The 19,678-nt window shown below is 41.4% G+C and overlaps 1 protein-coding gene across 11 annotated transcripts in view; it reads right to left on the bottom strand.

The window, feature by feature from the left end:
• C5H18orf63 (chromosome 5 C18orf63 homolog) overlaps nucleotides 1–19,678 on the bottom strand; it is a 125,294-nt gene that overhangs the window by 67,280 nt on the left and 38,336 nt on the right. For 7 of the 11 annotated variants that reach the window (XR_014474878.1, XM_083187742.1, XM_083187734.1 and 4 more), the window contains 2 exons: nucleotides 18,113–18,169; nucleotides 12–123 (listed from right to left, as the gene is read on the bottom strand). Coding sequence is in view for 10 of the 11 variants with exons in the window: in XM_083187742.1 (XP_083043868.1) it covers nucleotides 12–123; nucleotides 18,113–18,169 (169 nt within the window). In the remaining variant the exon portion in view is untranslated. Of the gene's footprint in view, nucleotides 1–11; nucleotides 124–10,025; nucleotides 10,202–18,112; nucleotides 18,170–19,678 lie in introns of all 11 variants that reach the window. The other 4 variants (XM_083187737.1, XM_083187738.1, XM_083187739.1 and 1 more) reach the window with 2 other exon arrangements.

Below are 19,678 nucleotides of genomic sequence, written 5' to 3'. Positions count from 1 at the left end.
ATTAATTTGACCTTGAATTAGAAGATGTCCAGCTTTATTCCAATGCGGAGCAAGTTGCGCTATTAATGTGTAAGACAGGCAAGTTTCTAATTTAGCTGAAGTAACTCTTTCAGGTCTCTCCATCTAAAGAAAAATATATTCAATGGTTTACAAATTTGAATTTTAAGATTGTACATCTAAAGTTTTGTTTAGTGCATTTTGCTCTAGGGTGCATTAAAGTGTAAATATGCCTCAGAGTTTGTCATTGTAGTCCAGCTCTATTTTTACTTCAGATAATATGTATTTGCTCTCAGGTTATGAGAATTATGGGGCCTACACACATAGCAATTTAGGGGCATTTTTGAAGTGATCTCAATGGATCGAAATTAAAATTTCCCTACATCGCTCAGTGTGTAGGGGCATAGCTATGGTCGGCATAGCAGACCCGTGTGTCGCTATCGGCAAGTGATTAATATCCGTGTCAGTGCCAGTGTTCTGATTGCTGACCAATCTAGCATTACTCAGAATGCTCAGTAGTATCGCTACGTATGTAGACCCCATAAGAGCTGGATTCAATTGCATGCAGTAATTCACCACACCAGGAAAAGGGTGGTAGATGTTGCTGTAACGCCCAATGATATTTAATTACAGGCCCTATTCCTTGTGCGGTAGATTACCTCCAATTTTAGAATCTATTACTAAATTTAATTTATCAAACCCCTAGTGATCAACAGATTTACATCTGCTATGTCCTTTTCTTTCTTGGTTATGTATGTAGAGCAAAAACATGAAAAGTTTATGATTCAAAGATTTCTAGAGGATCTTTACAATTTTTAAATTGACTGCAAGGCATACAGTCTAAAGGAAAGGTTTTGGCAAATACTTAAGATATTCATGCATTTCATCTATTATTTCATCTACTATACCTATTATACATATATTTTATATTTATAAAGAAAAAGAAGAAAATAGATTTCCTACAAGGGGCACTCAAGGCTGACTCATTTGTCTCATTCAGCATAATGATTTTCCTAAGAAAAATGGTTAAAATTGAACTTTTATTAATTATCAAATTAAAACACTGCAAAATATAATTACAATTTTTGTGAAGAAGTGCAAAACATGTGTATTTGAAAGTGACAATAAAATTTAAATAGGGCTGTGTGTTGTGTGTGTTTTGTGTTTCAGTCTAATGACTTATATGTTATCAAAAATTATCTAACTCTGTGATGACACTACATGCATAAATTTAATCAATTCCACCTCACTTGTATGGTGTGGCAGTTGTATATCTGAGACACTTCTCAGATTATTGTTACTCTGTTATTATGTTGCAGTTGGATATCAATTATCTGCAACTTTGTTTCCTAAATGTAACCAACAACTTGCCAAGGACTATCAGCAATGACTTATTATAGTATGTATTAGTCAATTCCTGATTGTGCCACATGGATCAATGAGATAATTATTTAGAATATTTTTTAATACAGTTATTATCGATATTTGGTTGAAGAATTTACTACATACACACATATATATATATGTACCACAAGTCGCATAAGTGTATTTGGTCCATTATAGGACCTTATGCTGTGGACAATATGTTATAGATCAATAATAGAGTCTATCATATTAAAGTGATTGATTATGCAGCATATAGGGCCTTATTTTGGTTCACTCTTTCTGACCAAATCCTTCTTAGATGGACAAAACCATGTGCACTGCAGGGGAGCATATGCAAAATGTGCAGAGATAGTTAGATTTGGGTGGGGTTTTACTTCAAAGTGAGATCTATATTGAAGTGGAAAAATAAAGCAGCCAGTATTTTCCCTGCACAGAAACAAAATTACTCACCCAAATCTAATTCTCTCTGCACGTTACATCTGCCCCCCTGCAGTGCACATGGTTTTGTCCATCTAAGAAGTATTTTGTCAGAAAGAGTGAACCAAAATAAGGCCCATAGTGACTTGATTTTAGGAGATAAATCTCCTGTGCCATTCGCTATTATATATGCCTGCAGCCAGTATAATCTAACTCTCAACGGCTGCTATGTTTTAGCAATCACTTAATTGTTTGTATTACAAACTTCAACATATTGAGTATCCGCTTTGATCCCCATATATCCTATATTATCTTTATGAACAAATCACCAATTTTCAAAAATACACTCAAAGGTGCAGTGGCTCAGTGCGTGTTAACGCACTTTACAACTATTGAAGTTGCTGTTCTTACAATAGCTAAAGACAATGTTATGCCGGAGCACTGTCCTGCCGGGCTGTATCTATCATGCCCATCAAGGTTGGGTAGTACAGTTCAATTAAACCCCGGTGGGGACAGAGCGCTCAACACAGTTATATCATTTACAATTTGGTATTAACACACATTTAGCAATGTTCAGCCACTAGCGGGTCGGACCGTTCACATAAACCATGTGCACTGTGTCCCCCCTTCGTCCTGACGTACGTTTCGTATTATAGCTTAATCATAGGTCCAACCCGACTGCCGGATTGGAAAGGGTTTTTATTGTAGTGAGTATCCAATCAATTTCAAAACCCTTTAAGTGATGTGATCTTCACCCAATGTGTGGCTGGGCTGAAGTCAATTATTTCCTTCTGCCTGTCTCATTGGTTCTCTTATCTAGATTCCCTTGATTGACAGGTCTACCATCTAATAGGAGCTTTGCCCATACATTTGTTTTGTTTGAAGTCTTCTCTACAGTAACCATTCCATTGATCAGTTTTTCTATATACATAATTATTTATTAATTATGACGTCTCCAAAAGTCGATATTATTGTCTCTACTATCAGTTTTTAATATATGTTTAATATGTATACACAGTATTATTTCCACATTTTTGTGGGTATTATCTCTACTATCAGTTCTTATCTATGTTCCCTTGATTGACAGGTCTATCATCTAATAGGAGCCTTGCCCATACATTTGTTTCGTTTGATGTCTTCTCTACAGTAACCATTCGATTGATCAGTTTTCTATATACATAATTATTGGTACTTGTTTCCTAGCACGGCGCCCATGATTTTGATCTCACAGCATCTTATACATCTCATCGCATCGCATACAATATAGTGGCATGCAATGCGATTTTTAATTGTACAAGCACCCAGATGGGTGCTTACAATGTTAAATGCACCCCCATTGTGAACGCCACCCCCACTATCAACGCCAACCCGAAGCGTGGCAAGCGTAGCGAGCCCGCGAGGGGTGGCAGTACGCGTCCTCCGACCTTTTCATAACCCCACTATCCACGTCGGCGTGGAGTTGATTTTAGCTAGTGTGGCGAGCGCACGCGGAGGACTTAAAATGTATTCCGATTCCGCTTGCCACGCTTCGGTGCGCTCGCCACACTATCTAAAATCAACTCCACGCCGACGTTGATAGTGCAGGTGTGAAAAGGTCTGAGGACGCGTACCGCCACCGCTCGCCACGCTTTGGGTTGGTGTTGATAGTGGGGGTGGCGTGGACAATGGGGGTGCATTTAACATTGAAAGCACCCATCAGGGTTGTACAATTAAAAATCACATCGCATGCCATTTGGAGGCATGCGATGCTGTGCAATATTTAATTGTACAATCCGGCTCATTTACCCGATTATCGCATCGCACACCATCGCATACCTTATGTAATGGTATGCGATGGGCGCCGTGCTAGGAAACAAGTACCTAATTATTTATTAATTATGACGTCTTCAAATGTCGATTATTATTGTCTCTACTATCAGTTTTTAATATATGTTTAATATGTATACACAATATTATTACCGCATTTTTGCAGATATAAATTCCATAGTCTAAAATGAATTTATCAATATTGTTAGTGAATTGGTGATACATAAGTATATCCAAGTCTTAGCGTCTCGGACGCTCGGCTGCAGGGTGCTGGTGTGCATAGGGCGCACACAGCACTTCCGCCCGGCTCAGCTGAGCATCTGTCCGTCACTTCCGCCCGGCCGAGTGACAGTACTTCCGCCCGGCAGGGGCGCGCGGCACAGGCCTCTCGGCATTCCCCTGCAGCCGCTCAGCGGTTGCCAGGCAACAGGGGACGCCGATGGAGGCGTGCTCGGTCATCCTGAATTACATTCTTCCGGAGGTCGGGTGTTTGACGGCGCCATTGATTGGCTGCACCATCCTTCTTAAGGGATGGGCGCAAGCAATATGGTGCCGGTTATAGCTTATTCCCAGCTATTCCTGGTCGCTCCTCCAGCTCCTGGTCGTTGGCTTCCAGAGTCCCTGGCTTAGTAGCCTCTAGTGCCTGGATCCTTTCTGTTCACTCCCTCTCCTGAGGTCATGTAAGTGCTCCTTTGGAGCCTGGTTTTTTTCATTATCATTTCTGTGGCAGATTGCCCTTTATTTCTGTTGTTGTCTTTCTGGCTGCCAATCCCATCTCTTTTGTTTAGGCTTCAGTCCAAGCCCTTTCCATCAGTGAGGCTGGTTTAGTATTTCTGTTAGACTCTCCCACCTTGGGGGTCCTCGTCAGGCAGGGAATTGTTCCTGTTCTTGCTACTGTTGTTTTGGGGTTTCATTATTTTGTTTACAGTCTCTGTTTGGTGGTGATTCCCCGCACCCTTCCACTTGTGTTTGCGACTGGGTCGCATACACGTCCTTGGCCTGGTACCGGCAGACAGGGTGTCATCTCCAGTTAGGCACACTAGTTAGTTTCACCTCTTGAGCATACCTCTGACTATCGCTAGCCCTTTGTCCCCACATAAGACCTAGCTGCATCGGGGTTGGAGCGGGCCTAACTCGCTCCTTCGAACGCGGCGGCCACAGGTGAACACTAGCTCTCGCAGGGGCTTGACATCTGCCAGAGGTACTCAACAGAGTGAGTGTAGGGTTTGCTGTGGCCGTTCTAACCAGCGGTCCCGGCTACGGGCTCACGCCCGACGTCCTGTACCTAGCATCCTGGCAACACCAAGTGAATAATTATTAGGAATAATATATGAGTGAACATGACAGTGATCTCGTATACTAAAATCTTTTATCATTATTCCTTTGTAATGGTAATGATCTATGAGCTATTGATCTATAACATATTGTCCACAGCATAAGGTCCTATAATGGACCAAATACACTTATGCGACTTGTGGTACACACACTATATATATATATATATATATATATATATATATATATATATATATATATGATTGTATGTAGACCTGGCACTCCCCCAGCTAGTCACAGACCCAGTATTAGTTTTATGTTTATCCAGGTCTATTATGACAGTGCATAGAAACCGGGTCCAATCGACCATAGAGCTTACTGGCCCATATACTGACAGTGGCGACGTCCGGTATTTAACAGACCCTATAATGGTACCCCCCAACAGAGTCTTACAGTGTGCTGTTTTTTCTTCTCTGCTTAAATTACTATCCCTGCACCCTTTTCCGATTACGGTTAGTTGTCCTCGACTTAGATATTTTTCTTTACTCCTTTACGGGCATTATCCAGACCTTCTTAAGAAGCGAATTGTGGGGGATGTCCCCCAATGCTTCCTACCTTCGGTAAATCCACGGTCCCAGATATGGACGAGAGTCGGCATCGTATGCTGACGGCAGTTTGTCCTACCAGTCTCTACGAAGACTTCTGAAGTGTGCTTTTTTTCCTCTCTGCTTAACTTTCTGTCCCTGTTCCCCTTTTCCAGGTATGTTCATTTGTCCCACATTAGATATATTTATTTGTTCCCCTAGCTAACTGAGACCAGTATCTGAAAAACCGACACGCTTAAGTAATGTGTCGACAGACCAATAGACCAGACTCTACTGAGACTATATTAGTGTGCCTTCTTTCTTTCTTCTCCGCTAATCTTTCTATCACTGCTCCCTTTTCCAATTATCCTAAGTTGTCCCACATTTGTATTTCCCATTATGTTTAGAAAACCAGTACAGGTATACCACCGGACCATGGTGGATGTAAGCTGATTCGCTATCCTCCGGGTATATAACATTATTAATAAAATTAATCTATCTTACATAGCACAGACGTCCACGTATATATACTGACTCTGTTACAGAAGTGTAGACACGTAGAGCAGAGTCGACTTGTACAATGTCGACATTTTTATACCACCACCGGCACGCTGCATAATCATAGAGTGATATAGGCTACCGCAGTTATAAGGCCCTAACAAGCCATACTCAGGGCCAGATGCCCGCTTGATATCTAAATTGCAGCAGTTCCCCTTGGTTAAGATATCACTGCGACAGCCCCCAGGTGTCCCCCGTATATGTGACCCATGTTTGTCTTACATTCAACTTGTTTTAATGTCACTTTTAAAATAATTTGTTGCATTTATATATTTATACGTCATTCTACTTTACCATGAAGTCTAACACTTTGGCACTCAGATAATCTGTTTCACGTCACATGTAATACCAGATCTTTTATGTTACAATATAACCAGGACCAATCACGCCTGGCGGAGCTGAGCTGAACAGAGACCTGCCCCCAGCTGGCGTTTGAAGCCGGTCTCCAAGGAGACCGATTGCATGCGCTTCAATTTGCGCTCCATAGACAGGATATCCGCCGACGCACACTTCCCCCCCGAGGCTTCTGTCCGGGCTTCCGGGTTCCCTGCTCCAGCACGCTGAACGGCGTGATTCGTCCTCCTCTCTCACTTCTACTATATAGGTAAGCACACTACACTGTTCTTTTGTTACTGCACTATTCACCTTGACAAAGGGGTGACTTATACCCCGAAACGTTGGAATGCTATTTTTGCTTTAATACACGCTATATATATATATATATATATATATATATATATATATATATATATGTAGCAATTCTTCAACTAAATATCGATAACTGTATTAAAATATCTCTCTCACCCAGAGGATCATTCTAAATAATTATCTCATTGATCCATGTGGCACAATCAGCAATCGACTAAAACATACTATAAGAAGTCATTGCTGATAGTTCTTGGCAGGTTGTTGGTTACATTTAGGAAACAAAGTTGCAGATAATTGATATCCAACTGCAACATAATAACAGAGTAACAATAATCTGAGAAGTGTCTCATATATACAACTGCCACACCATACTATTGAGGTGGAATTGAACATACATGAAATGTATACATGTAGTGTCATTACAGAGTTAAATAATTTTTGATAACATATTAAGTCATTAGACTGAAATAGAAAACACTGAAATAGAAAACACACACAATGCACAGCCCTATTTTAATTGTCTTGCCACGTTTAAATACACGTTTTGCACTTTAATTATATTTTGCAGTGTTTGAATTTGATAATTAATAAAAGTTAAATAATAACCATTTTTCTTGGGACACTATAGGAAAATCATTAAACAAAGATGATTGCTGAAGGAGACAAATAAGTCAGCCTTGATTGCCCCTTGTAGGAATCCCTTTTCTTCTTTTTCTTTATAATATACAATTACACAGATTCCTGAGAAGCACTGCCCTATACATACAGAATCCAAATTAATGGTAATATATTACTTATAGGGATCATCTGACAATTATGACATACAATTGACTATGCAGATTCATTTTCTTGTCCAACATATATTTTATAACAAGGCTGTTCCAAGCTTACAATGAAATGTTTGATACTGTCATGATTTGCCATCCATGTCACAAGGTTTTCATTTACCAGTTCTGGTAGTAGTTTTTCAACTCCTGACTTCTTGCTTCATCACAAACTAGGTTCTGTTTAGTGTCTGAGCCATCCTCCTCACAGCTAGCCCTAATAACCTAGGTTTGCATGCGGTGTAAAAGGTCTATAAGACCTAGAATTTCAACTCCGCAAATGTTCTGGGTTGAACACGGGTTCAATAGAGTTGCAATGTAAACGGGTAAACCAGAGTAGATGCGACCTGTTCACTGCAATGAAAAAGGCACTGGGAGATGCTCTCATCTCCCGGCACTGGCTCAGGCTCCGTATACAGTGACATCATGCGCCTGGCACTATGCAGGTTGGGGATGCGGGTGCAAAAGGTGTCAAAAGCCAAGTCGCACCTGGATGGAGCAGAGTCCAAAAACCCAGGTGTGACCTGGCTTTTAGGTGTAATAGGGGTATTAGTTTACAGTGCTATCATGGAATTGCGGTAGTGGCCCGGTGACAACTGAAATCATGATCACAGGGAGCTGGAGATTTAAACCTGTGAATGGTATTTAAAACTCTGTGGCAGTTACTTGGTTTCACCTCATAACTTCAGTATCTTTAGTATTGCCTACATTATTATTGACCCATAACCCCTGATGATTTTTCATTTTACGCTCTTGGCTTAGTTCCGAAACATAGTTTTTTTTTATGTATGTGTTGAATCATAATAATAAAGAGACAGGGTGAGATTTACCAAGCAGCGGAGGTACATCCCGCTACCCATCGCACCAATGAACATCGCATATGTACTAAGATATGTGATGAGCAATGCAAAGGGCTGCTCTCCCGATAAGAGCTGCCCTTTTCGATCCATGCTGCTCATTGGACTTCCTCATTTCTAAGGGGGAAATCCCTCTGCGTATGCGCAGAGATATTGGTGGCCGCGAGGCATGCTGGGAGAGATCGGTGTCGAATCCCTCACACAGCAGCACTGTGAAGAAAAGCCCATAGGCTTCTATGGGGTTACTATCTTCCTATGGATGAGAGAGAGGTGATTTAGAAACAGTCTGTGCTTGTATTGCAGTGAATCTGGATATCTCCTTTCCTGTTGCCCAAATCTTCTGGGAAACAACAAGGCCTAACTGATCAAGGGGTAGTGTAGGTACATTGTTTCACACCCCTAGCTGAATTTCTGCATTAGGATTTACTATTGATGTGATACTACTAGAACAGTGGACTCCCATTGTTCTTAAGGCCTTCTTGGATTCTGGGGCTGATGGCAATTTCATTACTGCCCAAACAGTACACCTCTTATTATTGGGGTAGATGGGAACAAGTTGCCACCATTATCCAGCATACAGTCCAGCACAGTACCAATTCCCATGCAAATAGGAGTGGTCCACAAGGAGATCATCTCTTTCTTTGTGCTTCCGTACACTGAGAACCCTTTACCTTGGCTTCGGTTACACTCACCAACACTGGACTAGAAAAAGCTGCAAGTTCTGTCTTGGGGTGCAGACATGCCTTTCAAACAACCTAATCCTGTTTTGTCTTCAGCCAGTTTGTCATCCAACTTCTTGGCGCCAGTTCCCTATCAAGTTTATGCTGATGTGTTCAGCTGGAAAGAATAAATAGCAATACTTAGAGAGACTACCAGCACATAGGGAGTGGGATTGTGCCATTGATTTAGTGCTGGGAAAAATACCCCCTCGAGGGAGGGGGTTTCCATTAACCTTGACCGAATCCCAAGCTGTCTCTGACTACATCAAAGATAATTTAGAACAAGGCTTTATCAGGGAGTCTAAATCCCATCTGGTGCGGGACTATTCTTTGTGAAGAAGAAAGATTGGGGTCTTAGACCCTGCATTGATTATAGAGTTCTTAATGCTATCACGGTTAAACACTGGTTTCCTCTTCCACTGATCTCAGAGTTGTTAAGGGAGCACAAGTTTTTACAAAACTGGATCTACGTGAAGCATATAATTTTATACGAATTAGGACGGGCGATGAGTGGAAAGCCGCCTTTAATACTCGGGATGGGCACTTTGAGTACCTTGTGATGCCCTTTGGTTTGAGTAATGCCCCAGCAGTTTTCCAAAGAAACATGGATCATATTTCAAGATCTCTTAAATAAATTTGTTGTCTATTTATTCTAATTTTCTCAGATAATCTCCAGAAGCATTGTCTCCATGTCCAAGAAGTCTTGACTTCAAAAACATCAGCTTTATTGTAAGCTCGAGAAGTGTTCCTTCGAACAGCAGAAAATACCATTCTTGGGATGCATTATCACGGGAAACGAGTTACGCATGGACCCAGAAAAACTCTCGGCCATAACTAACTGGCTCCAACCAGTAGACCACCAGCCAATCCAGTGGTTTTTGGGGTTCCGTTATTTTTTCATAGGCAATTAATTAAGAATTACTCATCAGTGGTGGCTCCAATAACAAAGCTTACCCGGAAAGGGGAGGATACTAAAAACTGGCCTCCTGAAGCTAAGCAGGCCTTTTCTCTTCTTAAGCTACTGTTCATTTCATCTCCTATTCTCCGACGTCCTGATCCTGACCAGCCATTTCTTCTGGAAGTTGATACATCCTTGGTTAGAGTGGGAGTGGTTCTCTTGCAACAGGATGCTGCAAAGAAATGGTATGCGTATGGTTACTTTTAAAAAAAAGTTCCAAACATTGGAACAAAATTACACAGTGGGAGACAAAGAGCTATTAGCCACCAAGCTGGAACTACAGGTATGGCATCATTTATTGGAAGGAGAGAAATTCCCAGTGACTGTGTATATGGATCACAGAAATTTGCAATATTTAAAAACAGCTCATTGTCTAAACTATAGACAGGCAAGGTGGTCTCTATTTTTCGATCGATTTAACCTAGTTTTGACCTTTTGTCCTGGTGATAAAACTATTTAAGGCGATGCACTCTCCCTAGTTTTTAACGTGTCTTTCTTTGAAGAATTGGATGAACAAAAACCCATTATGAAATCTTCATTGTTTATTTCATCCATCAAAAAGATAAAAATTCCTGCTGGGAAAACATTTGTATCTCTGAAATTACAAGCCGATGGATTAATTCTTCCTTGTTCACTAGACGACTATAGAATTAATTCTGTAGGATTACTGGTGGCCTTCAATTAGGAAGAATGTCAAGAGCCTTGTGGCAGCTTGCAAAATTTGTGCTCAACACAAAGTTGAAGCTCAGGCTCCTGTAGGGTTATTACAACCTCTTTCTATTCCAAGTCGTCCATGGACTGACATTACCATGGACTTTATAACTGAACTTCCAACCAGTGGGGGATGTAACACGATGGGTGGTAGTGGACTGATTTTCCAAAGCAGACCATTTTATTCCTTTAAAGGGTCTTCCCTCAGCCCCTAAGTTGGCCGAAATTTTTATCAAGGAAATCTTCAGGCTCCATGGGTGTCCGCAAAACTTAGTGTCATATAGAGGAGTCCAGTTTAATTTCAGATTCTGGCGAACCTTGTGAGCCTCTTTCAATATCAAGCTTAATTTTTCTTCGGCCTACCACCCACAGAGTAATAGTCAAACTAGATTTGGAAAAAATCTTGAGAATCTATGTGGCAGCTAATCAAGATAAGGAAAAATACACAAATAGAAAAATTGTTTAAAACATACACATGAATTTACAATAAAATTAATTAAGGATGGCTGTTTGACAAGCTCACTCTCAGGATAAGATATGAAATTGCTCAGTAGGGATTTAAATGAGGTAAGTGCACATTACCAAAAAGGGACTCAGATATGGGTCACTGTTCCTGAGTGGTGGTATTTTGGAACCACACAGATCCTCTCTATTGATACGGTGTCTTGAAATGGTGCCGCTGGAGGAATCTGTTGGGGGGGTGGTTCAAGATGTTTGTGACCCCAATTTCACTCAGATAACCTCACTTGGATCAACACAGGTCCTCTCTATTTATAAGGTGTCCTGAATTCGTGCCGCTGGAAGAATCTGCAGAGGGATCAAGAAGTTGTGCACCCCGACTTAGCCTAAGGGGCCTCACTGGTGATATGGTATGTTTCAGGAACCGCTGGAGGAGTAGTGATGAAACAGTCCAGTTGGTGATATTAGGTTCTCCTTAGATGGTATTTTGAGTGGAGTAGTTTACTTGGAGGTTCTCACCATGGATATCCAAGTGGTGGTGGTTGGAGGAGGGTCACAAGAAGTCCAATACGCAATTCCAAAGTCGGAGGACCAAACCATATCGCAGTTCTCCAACTGTAAAAGAAGGAGAGGTCCACAATTCAGTCCTGAAGACAGGGTTTGGCTCACAACCAAACATTTACGTTTAAAAGTGCCTTTGATTAAACTAGCCCACAGATTTATTGGACCTTTTCACATCCTTCAAGTAATTAGTCCAGTAGCAGTGAGACTTGCCACTTCTCAAACCACTCATCATTAATTGGTTTTCTGTCTCCAAACGCTCTCCTTTGGCCAGAGGGTCATTCCGCTTCTTAATTGACTGGAAAGGTTATGGTCCGGAAGAGCATTGTTGGGTTAAGGCCTCTTATGTCCATGCTCCTCAATTACTTCAAAAGTTTCACCGAAAGTTTCCTGACAAGCCAATCATGGGGTGTTTGGTGCCCACCCCTAGGGGAGGGGGTAGTGTCACAGCCCTCCGGACAGCGGCATGTACTTATTGGGTCCGGGGGCGCTGGTGGTGTGGGCAGTAGCAGTGGGAATCCAGGCAGCTGGTCAGCGCTTCTCTGATGGGGACCCCGGGTAGCAGCAAGCGGTTCCCTGCATCCTCCATCATTCGGTGGGGATGGCTCCTGCATCTTCCGGGTTGTGTGGGCGCGTGCCTTCATAAAGGCGCACACGCTGCATTAAAAGCTCTCTTAAAGGGCCAGTGTAATATTAGCTGATGTCATCATACGTCTGCTTCTATTCGCTTCCCTATCTAAGGAAGTCTCTTGCAGGAACTCCCTGCCAGAGTATAGGTTCACTTACCTGCTCCAGTGTTCTTTAGCCTATCACTCTCCATTCATACCAGCTCTAAGGAGGAACCTGCCACAGAAGCCCAAATCCCTCATGGAGGCAGATACCCCCCAGCATGGTAAGATTCCGCTCCCTTGTGTCAGGTCAAGTCAATTCCCGAGCTGGTAGGCCTTGGCTATCCTAGTTCGTGGCACTCTAGTCATAAAGGTCATCCAAGATATATTAAAGTCTTCTCCATGTCCAAAGGAAGAAGTGATGGCAGCCTGCATTCAATGATGTTGTGAATCAAGGTGATTAATCTCCAGGATTTTTCTAGGCTTTTTGGCCTGGCACAAAGCCTACCTGGTTTGGGTAAAAAAGAGAAGGAAGAACCTAGTTGAGTCTGCTAGCAAGAACTTTAGAAAAAAAATTCAGTCAAGATTCTACAACGGAATAGAAGTGAAAATGTTGCACAGAGTTTTTTTTTTGAGGTTGCAAAATCAAATGAACTACCTTCTAAGATTGATGTAAAGGAGATAGAACCAATTGGGAACAAGCATGTTTGAAAACTTTTTATCATAGAAGGCTATTCTGGCCCGAGATTGAGCCTATTTTCATAGAGCATAACGAACAGATGATTTATTTTTCTTTGATTTTAGAGTACATGTACTGTATAACGTTATAATTGCCTCAGTTGAAGCTTTGGCTGTTGCAGGAATGCAGATAGTTTTTGATCCACTTCTCTAGATCAGATTGCAAATACTTCAAAATTGATTCTGTAGCCTGATTAGAGGCATTGCGAATAAAGGAAATGGCATTAAGAGGTTGTCTCAGTAGTAGTCTCCTTTGATTAAACTAGCCCACAGATTTATTGGACCTTTTCACATCCTTCAAGTAATTAGTCCAGTAGCAGTGAGACTTGCCACTTCTCAAACCACTCATCATTAATTGGTTTTCTGTCTCCAAACGCTCTCCTTTGGCCAGAGGGTCATTCCGCTTCTTAATTGACTGGAAAGGTTATGGTCCGGAAGAGCATTGTTGGGTTAAGGCCTCTTATGTCCATGCTCCTCAATTACTTCAAAAGTTTCACCGAAAGTTTCCTGACAAGCCAATCATGGGGTGTTTGGTGCCCACCCCTAGGGGAGGGGGTAGTGTCACAGCCCTCCGGACAGCGGCATGTACTTATTGGGTCCGGGGGCGCTGGTGGTGTGGGCAGTAGCAGTGGGAATCCAGGCAGCTGGTCAGCGCTTCTCTGATGGGGACCCCGGGTAGCAGCAAGCGGTTCCCTGCATCCTCCATCATTCGGTGGGGATGGCTCCTGCATCTTCCGGGTTGTGTGGGCGCGTGCCTTCATAAAGGCGCACACGCTGCATTAAAAGCACTCTTAAAGGGCCAGTGTAATATTAGCTGATGTCATCATACGTCTGCTTCTATTCGCTTCCCTATCTAAGGAAGTCTCTTGCAGGAACTCCCTGCTAGAGTATAGGTTCACTTACCTGCTCCAGTGTTCTTTAGCCTATCACTCTCCATTCATACCAGCTCTAAGGAGGAACCTGCCACAGAAGCCCAAATCCCTCATGGAGGCAGATACCCCCCAGCACGGTAAGATTCCGCTCCCTTGTGTCAGGTCAAGTCAATTCCCGAGCTGGTAGGCCTTGGCTATCCTAGTTCGTGGCACTCTAGTCATAAAGGTCATCCAAGATATATTAAAGTCTTCTCCATGTCCAAAGGAAGAAGTGATGGCAGCCTGCATTCAATGATGTTGTGAATCAAGGTGATTAATCTCCAGGATTTTTCTAGGCTTTTTGGCCTGGCACAAAGCCTACCTGGTTTGGGTAAAAAAGAGAAGGCAGAACCTAGTTGAGTCTGCTAGCAAGAACTTTAGAAAAAAAATTCAGTCAAGATTCTACAACGGAATAGAAGTGAAAATGTTGCACAGAGTTTTTTTTTTGAGGTTGCAAAATCAAATGAACTACCTTCTAAGATTGATGTAAAGGAGATAGAACCAATTGGGAACAAGCATGTTTGAAAACTTTTTATCATAGAAGGCTATTCTGGCCCGAGATTGAGCCTATTTTCATAGAGCATAACGAACAGATGATTTATTTTTCTTTGATTTTAGAGTACATGTACTGTATAACGTTATAATTGCCTCAGTTGAAGCTTTGGCTGTTGCAGGAATGCAGATAGTTTTTGATCCACTTCTCTAGATCAGATTGCAAATACTTCAAAATTGATTCTGTAGCCTGATTAGAGGCATTGCGAATAAAGGAAATGGCATTAAGAGGTTGTCTCAGTAGTAGTCTCCTAGCCAAGTCTTTGTTTAAATTGCATAGAAGCATTTGTGGAATAATTTAAAGAAAATTTAAAGGGCCAGTGTAATATTAGCTGATGTCATCATACGTCTGCTTCTATTCGCTTCCCTATCTAAGGAAGTCTCTTGCAGGAACTCCCTGCCAGAGTATAGGTTCACTTACCTGCTCCAGTGTTCTTTAGCCTATCACTCTCCATTCATACCAGCTCTAAGGAGGAACCTGCCACAGAAGCCCAAATCCCTCATGGAGGCAGATACCCCCCAGCACGGTAAGATTCCGCTCCCTTGTGTCAGGTCAAGTCAATTCCCGAGCTGGTAGGCCTTGGCTATCCTAGTTCGTGGCACTCTAGTCATAAAGGTCATCCAAGATATATTAAAGTCTTCTCCATGTCCAAAGGAAGAAGTGATGGCAGCCTGCATTCAATGATGTTGTGAATCAAGGTGATTAATCTCCAGGATTTTTCTAGGCTTTTTGGCCTGGCACAAAGCCTACCTGGTTTGGGTAAAAAAGAGAAGGCAGAACCTAGTTGAGTCTGCTAGCAAGAACTTTAGAAAAAAAATTCAGTCAAGATTCTACAACGGAATAGAAGTGAAAATGTTGCACAGAGTTTTTTTTTTTGAGGTTGCAAAATCAAATGAACTACCTTCTAAGATTGATGTAAAGGAGATAGAACCAATTGGGAACAAGCATGTTTGAAAACTTTTTATCATAGAAGGCTATTCTGGCCCGAGATTGAGCCTATTTTCATAGAGCATAACGAACAGATGATTTATTTTTCTTTGATTTTAGAGTACATGTACTGTATAACGTTATAATTGCCTCAGTTGAAGCTTTGGCTGTTGCAGGAATGCAGATAGTTTTTGATCCACTTCTCTAGATCAGATTGCAAATACTTCAAAATTGATTCTGTAGCCTGATTAGAGGCATTGCGAATAAAGGAAATGGCATTAAGAGGTTGTCTCAGTAGTAGTCTCCTAGCCAAGTCTTTGTTTAAATTGCATAGAAGCATTTGTGGAATAATTTAAAGAAAATTTTCCTGGCTGGGACCAAGTGACCCTAGATGGTTGATAGTTTTTTTTTAATGTAATTAGGGCAAAGCAAACCTTGATGTTGATTTAGAAGAGAGTGTTGTTGATGCTCCGAATGCTTAATAAGCACATTTCCTACATTTTATGAATCAATCATTGAGGACATAACAAGTAGGACTAAGGATGAATCATCCAAGCATCCATGTTAGTAAATGGCCTAGTTTCTGACCCTTTCCAAATAAAAAATGGTACCCACCAGGGTTGCCCCTTATTTCCTTTATTATTTGCGCTAATCATGGAACCACTTGCTGCCAGAATTCATCTCAAATCTAACATCACAGGCATTAAAATATGTCACACTGACCACAAAATCTCTTTATGCTGATGAGGTTTTCCATGACCCTAACTAAACCCTTGGCAATCTCAACAAATTTAAGAACAAAGCTAGCTCAGGGTGACAATGAGCATGAGAAAATCAACAATATGTGTCTGAGAATTCTAATTGATCAAGGGAGGGACATTGTACTGAATAACAACTAGGTGGTAGTAACTTGGCTAAAATATAAGAGTGCCAGGAAATAGAATCAAGGCAAAGCAACTTAGCCAAGGTTAAGTTAAGATGGGGTTGAGGGGGGACCAAGTGGGTGGGATAAAGAAGCATAATACTGGGGTGTTATGTACTGAAGGCAAAGGCATGAGAAGCAGTATAGGAGTATGGAGGAAACATAGTAAAAGCAACCAATAATTCCTTTTTTGAAATAGACCACCCTAATTTTTGGATAAGTGATTAAGTACATAATTATCTCATTATCATTGCTACAATAATATTTAGCTTCGGAACTTTTTGCATATTATTAATTGCGGAGGTCAGTCTGTTTACACCACAGAACATTTATAAATTTTAATAAAACTTTATGACTCCATAGTATATGAAATATTGGCCAGTATTTAATACCCCCCATAACAACATATGAGCATAGAATAAATATTAGGTTTTGTTATACATTATATGCTACCTGTCATTTTAGTTTTAGAGGATTGCTATTTAGGTTCTTGTTTAAAAGGCAGAGGGAGAAATTGAGTAGGAATACGAATACGATATATCGTATTCATATTCTTAACACGAATGAATACGACTGCATACGGCTTTTTCAGCCGTATGCAAATTCGTGTTCCGGAGGGTTATTTACAAAGCAGTCAAATACGACTGCTTTGTAAACCTTCGATGTCGTATTGATTCGTATTAGCGTCCATACTGTACATACGGCCGCTAATCCGAATTTGTCTAGGCAGTCTGCACGCATCAGTCAGATCCGTGCAAGCTGCAATGTGTAAAAAAAATAAATAGAAAAATAAATCAATAAATAAAACGGTGTGCCCCCCCCCCCCCCCCCCAAGCTGTAACCAGCACCAGGCTGAAAGAGCCTTCAGCCCAACCAGCCAGCAGGGTAATGACACAGCCAGGGGACACTTAGCCTGGCCAGGGGCCCCAGCCTGGCCAGGGGGGGGACTCCCCCAATAAAGCCCCCCCCCCCTCCAGGACTTACCTGACCAGGCTGAAGCCTGGTGCTGTCCCCGGTGACTCTGGGCTGTGGCTGATTAACTGGTGTAAAAAAAATAGAATAAACTATTGTTTAATACTGTGGAACTATGAGTCCTTGCAAGCCTCCCCCACATGCTGGGACTTGGAGAGCCACAAGTCCCAGCATGCGGGGCATTAAAGGGCAATTGTAGTTCCACAGTATTAAAAATAGTCAAATAAACACACACACTGACATGTGAAAAATAAAACTTTAATACATCAAGAGCCCTTTCATACAGATACTTACCTATCTTGAGCCCGTAAGTAGGTCCCTTAGTCCGGGGCTCCAAATACGACAGGAAAATAAAGTGTATTTTTCTGGCGTATTTTCGCGGCCGTTTTATGCCAATTAGAGACCGTATTTTCAATACGGCTGCTTAGTAAATCAGGAATCACCATTCTTTTGAATGGTGATTCCTGTCGTACTCTATCAATGGTTTATTCATTCGTATTTGGAAATACAAATACGAATGTCCCATCAATATGAATACGAATATTTGTATTTTTGGCATAGTAAATGTCCCATCAACACGAATATGTAAAATCATATTAAATGCCAAAAATACGAATACGCCCCAAAAATCGTATTTTCCTATGAAAATACGATGTTTTTTTTTACGAATTCATCTTAGTAAATTTCCCCCAGTAACTCTAATGTGAAGGTACAAACTTACTTTGGCTCCATATTTCTCGAGAACTGACTGAATATTTTCTGTTTCGTAGAAAGAGATCTAAAATAGAAGAAATGTATAGAAATTAAAGAATACTATTGCCATTTTGGAAAAAAGGTTTAAGCAAAACAAGTTGTATAGTGCTAACAAGCAGAATAGATGTAGCAACAATTTTTTGATGTAAAATAAATAAATTCTAATAATATCATATCAGGAAAGTATAAATTTAATGCACTAGGAGGTGCCCTTTTGCCTTTATGTTATCAAATAAATTTTCATGTTTCTAAGTATATATCTGTGCCAAAGATTTTGTATTGACATGTAGACAGCAGCATCAGAATTGTATTGTTTGTAAAAGTATGTGGAAGATTGTGTAATTTCACCTGGATTTATCAATAGCATGTGTCCTATATGTGATCCCGTGTATAATAGACCTATTATACATAGGATGTTAGATAAGGATCTCTAATCCAGACACCCCCCCCCCCCCCCCAACAAAAAAAAAATTGGAGGAGGGAGGGGAAACATTCACAACAACCAGACCATGTCAGGAGTTTCCACGGCGGCGTGGAATTTCTGTGTCAGTTTAATAATTCCCCCATCACTATGTGCTATTCATTAAATTGTCCAGTGCCCAGCATCAATCTAGTTAAAAAGCTAACAGATGAAAGGAGGGAGGCTGCAAAGGTATAACTATATGTCCTTTTTATGAATATATTTGTTGTTCTAAAATTGGACTGATTAGTGTTTGTCATGTGACCAATTCTTACCACACCCATTCAGTATAAAAATCCATACAAGCACAGCATACAGCTACCTTTGATAAAGACATTTTGACAAGCAATGTCCCCGACAGCATTGAGCAGGGTATCTCAGCAGAACGAGCCCGACATCACAAGCTGCCAGGCTCGTTCTGCCGAGAATGACCAGGAAGTGACGAGCTGCCGGCTGTAGCTCACCTCCTTCCGGCTGCAACTCGCGGCCACGCCCCCTTCTCACTCCCCGGCAGGCGGGACATTGAATCCTGCCTGCATGTTCTCGGTCGAGCTGACCGAGAACGGGACTGGGTCACGGCGGTCGAGCAAGCTCGACTGCCGTGACCCTCACATTGAATACCCCCCTTAACGTGTCACAAGCCCGCTGCCTATATTTTGGACCTTGGACTGATCCGAACCAGCCCCAGAGAATACAATCTGCAAAGTGCCCACTACTTCTGGAACAGAATTCTCCACCACCCTACCTGGTAGGATTTGCTCAACTTTTCCATCTACGGTAAAATGGACCTTGATTCAAGCCTGCAAACTAGCTTGCACACAGAGAATAGAAGGTTACCGAGAGCATCTAACTAGACATATGGTGGATGGTAATTAAACATTTCCTACCAATTTGGCACCTATATTTACTTTCTGGGGAGTACTAAGGAATGGACAGTCATTTCCATAAACAGAGACTATTAGGCATTGCACTCACTTTTAAACTGTGAACATATCTGTGAGAAAACTGTGTTTTTTACTGAATTAAAAAAAAAGTAATAAAATAGAGAATCTAATTTTTAGAACAATCACAAAG

This window comes from Crinia signifera, chromosome 5, assembly GCF_055691185.1.
Source record: "Crinia signifera chromosome 5, ASM5569118v1, whole genome shotgun sequence".
NCBI lineage: Eukaryota > Metazoa > Chordata > Amphibia > Anura > Myobatrachidae > Crinia > Crinia signifera.
Note: the sequence above shows the minus strand (reverse complement) of the source record. Positions and strands in the feature narration are given on the sequence as shown.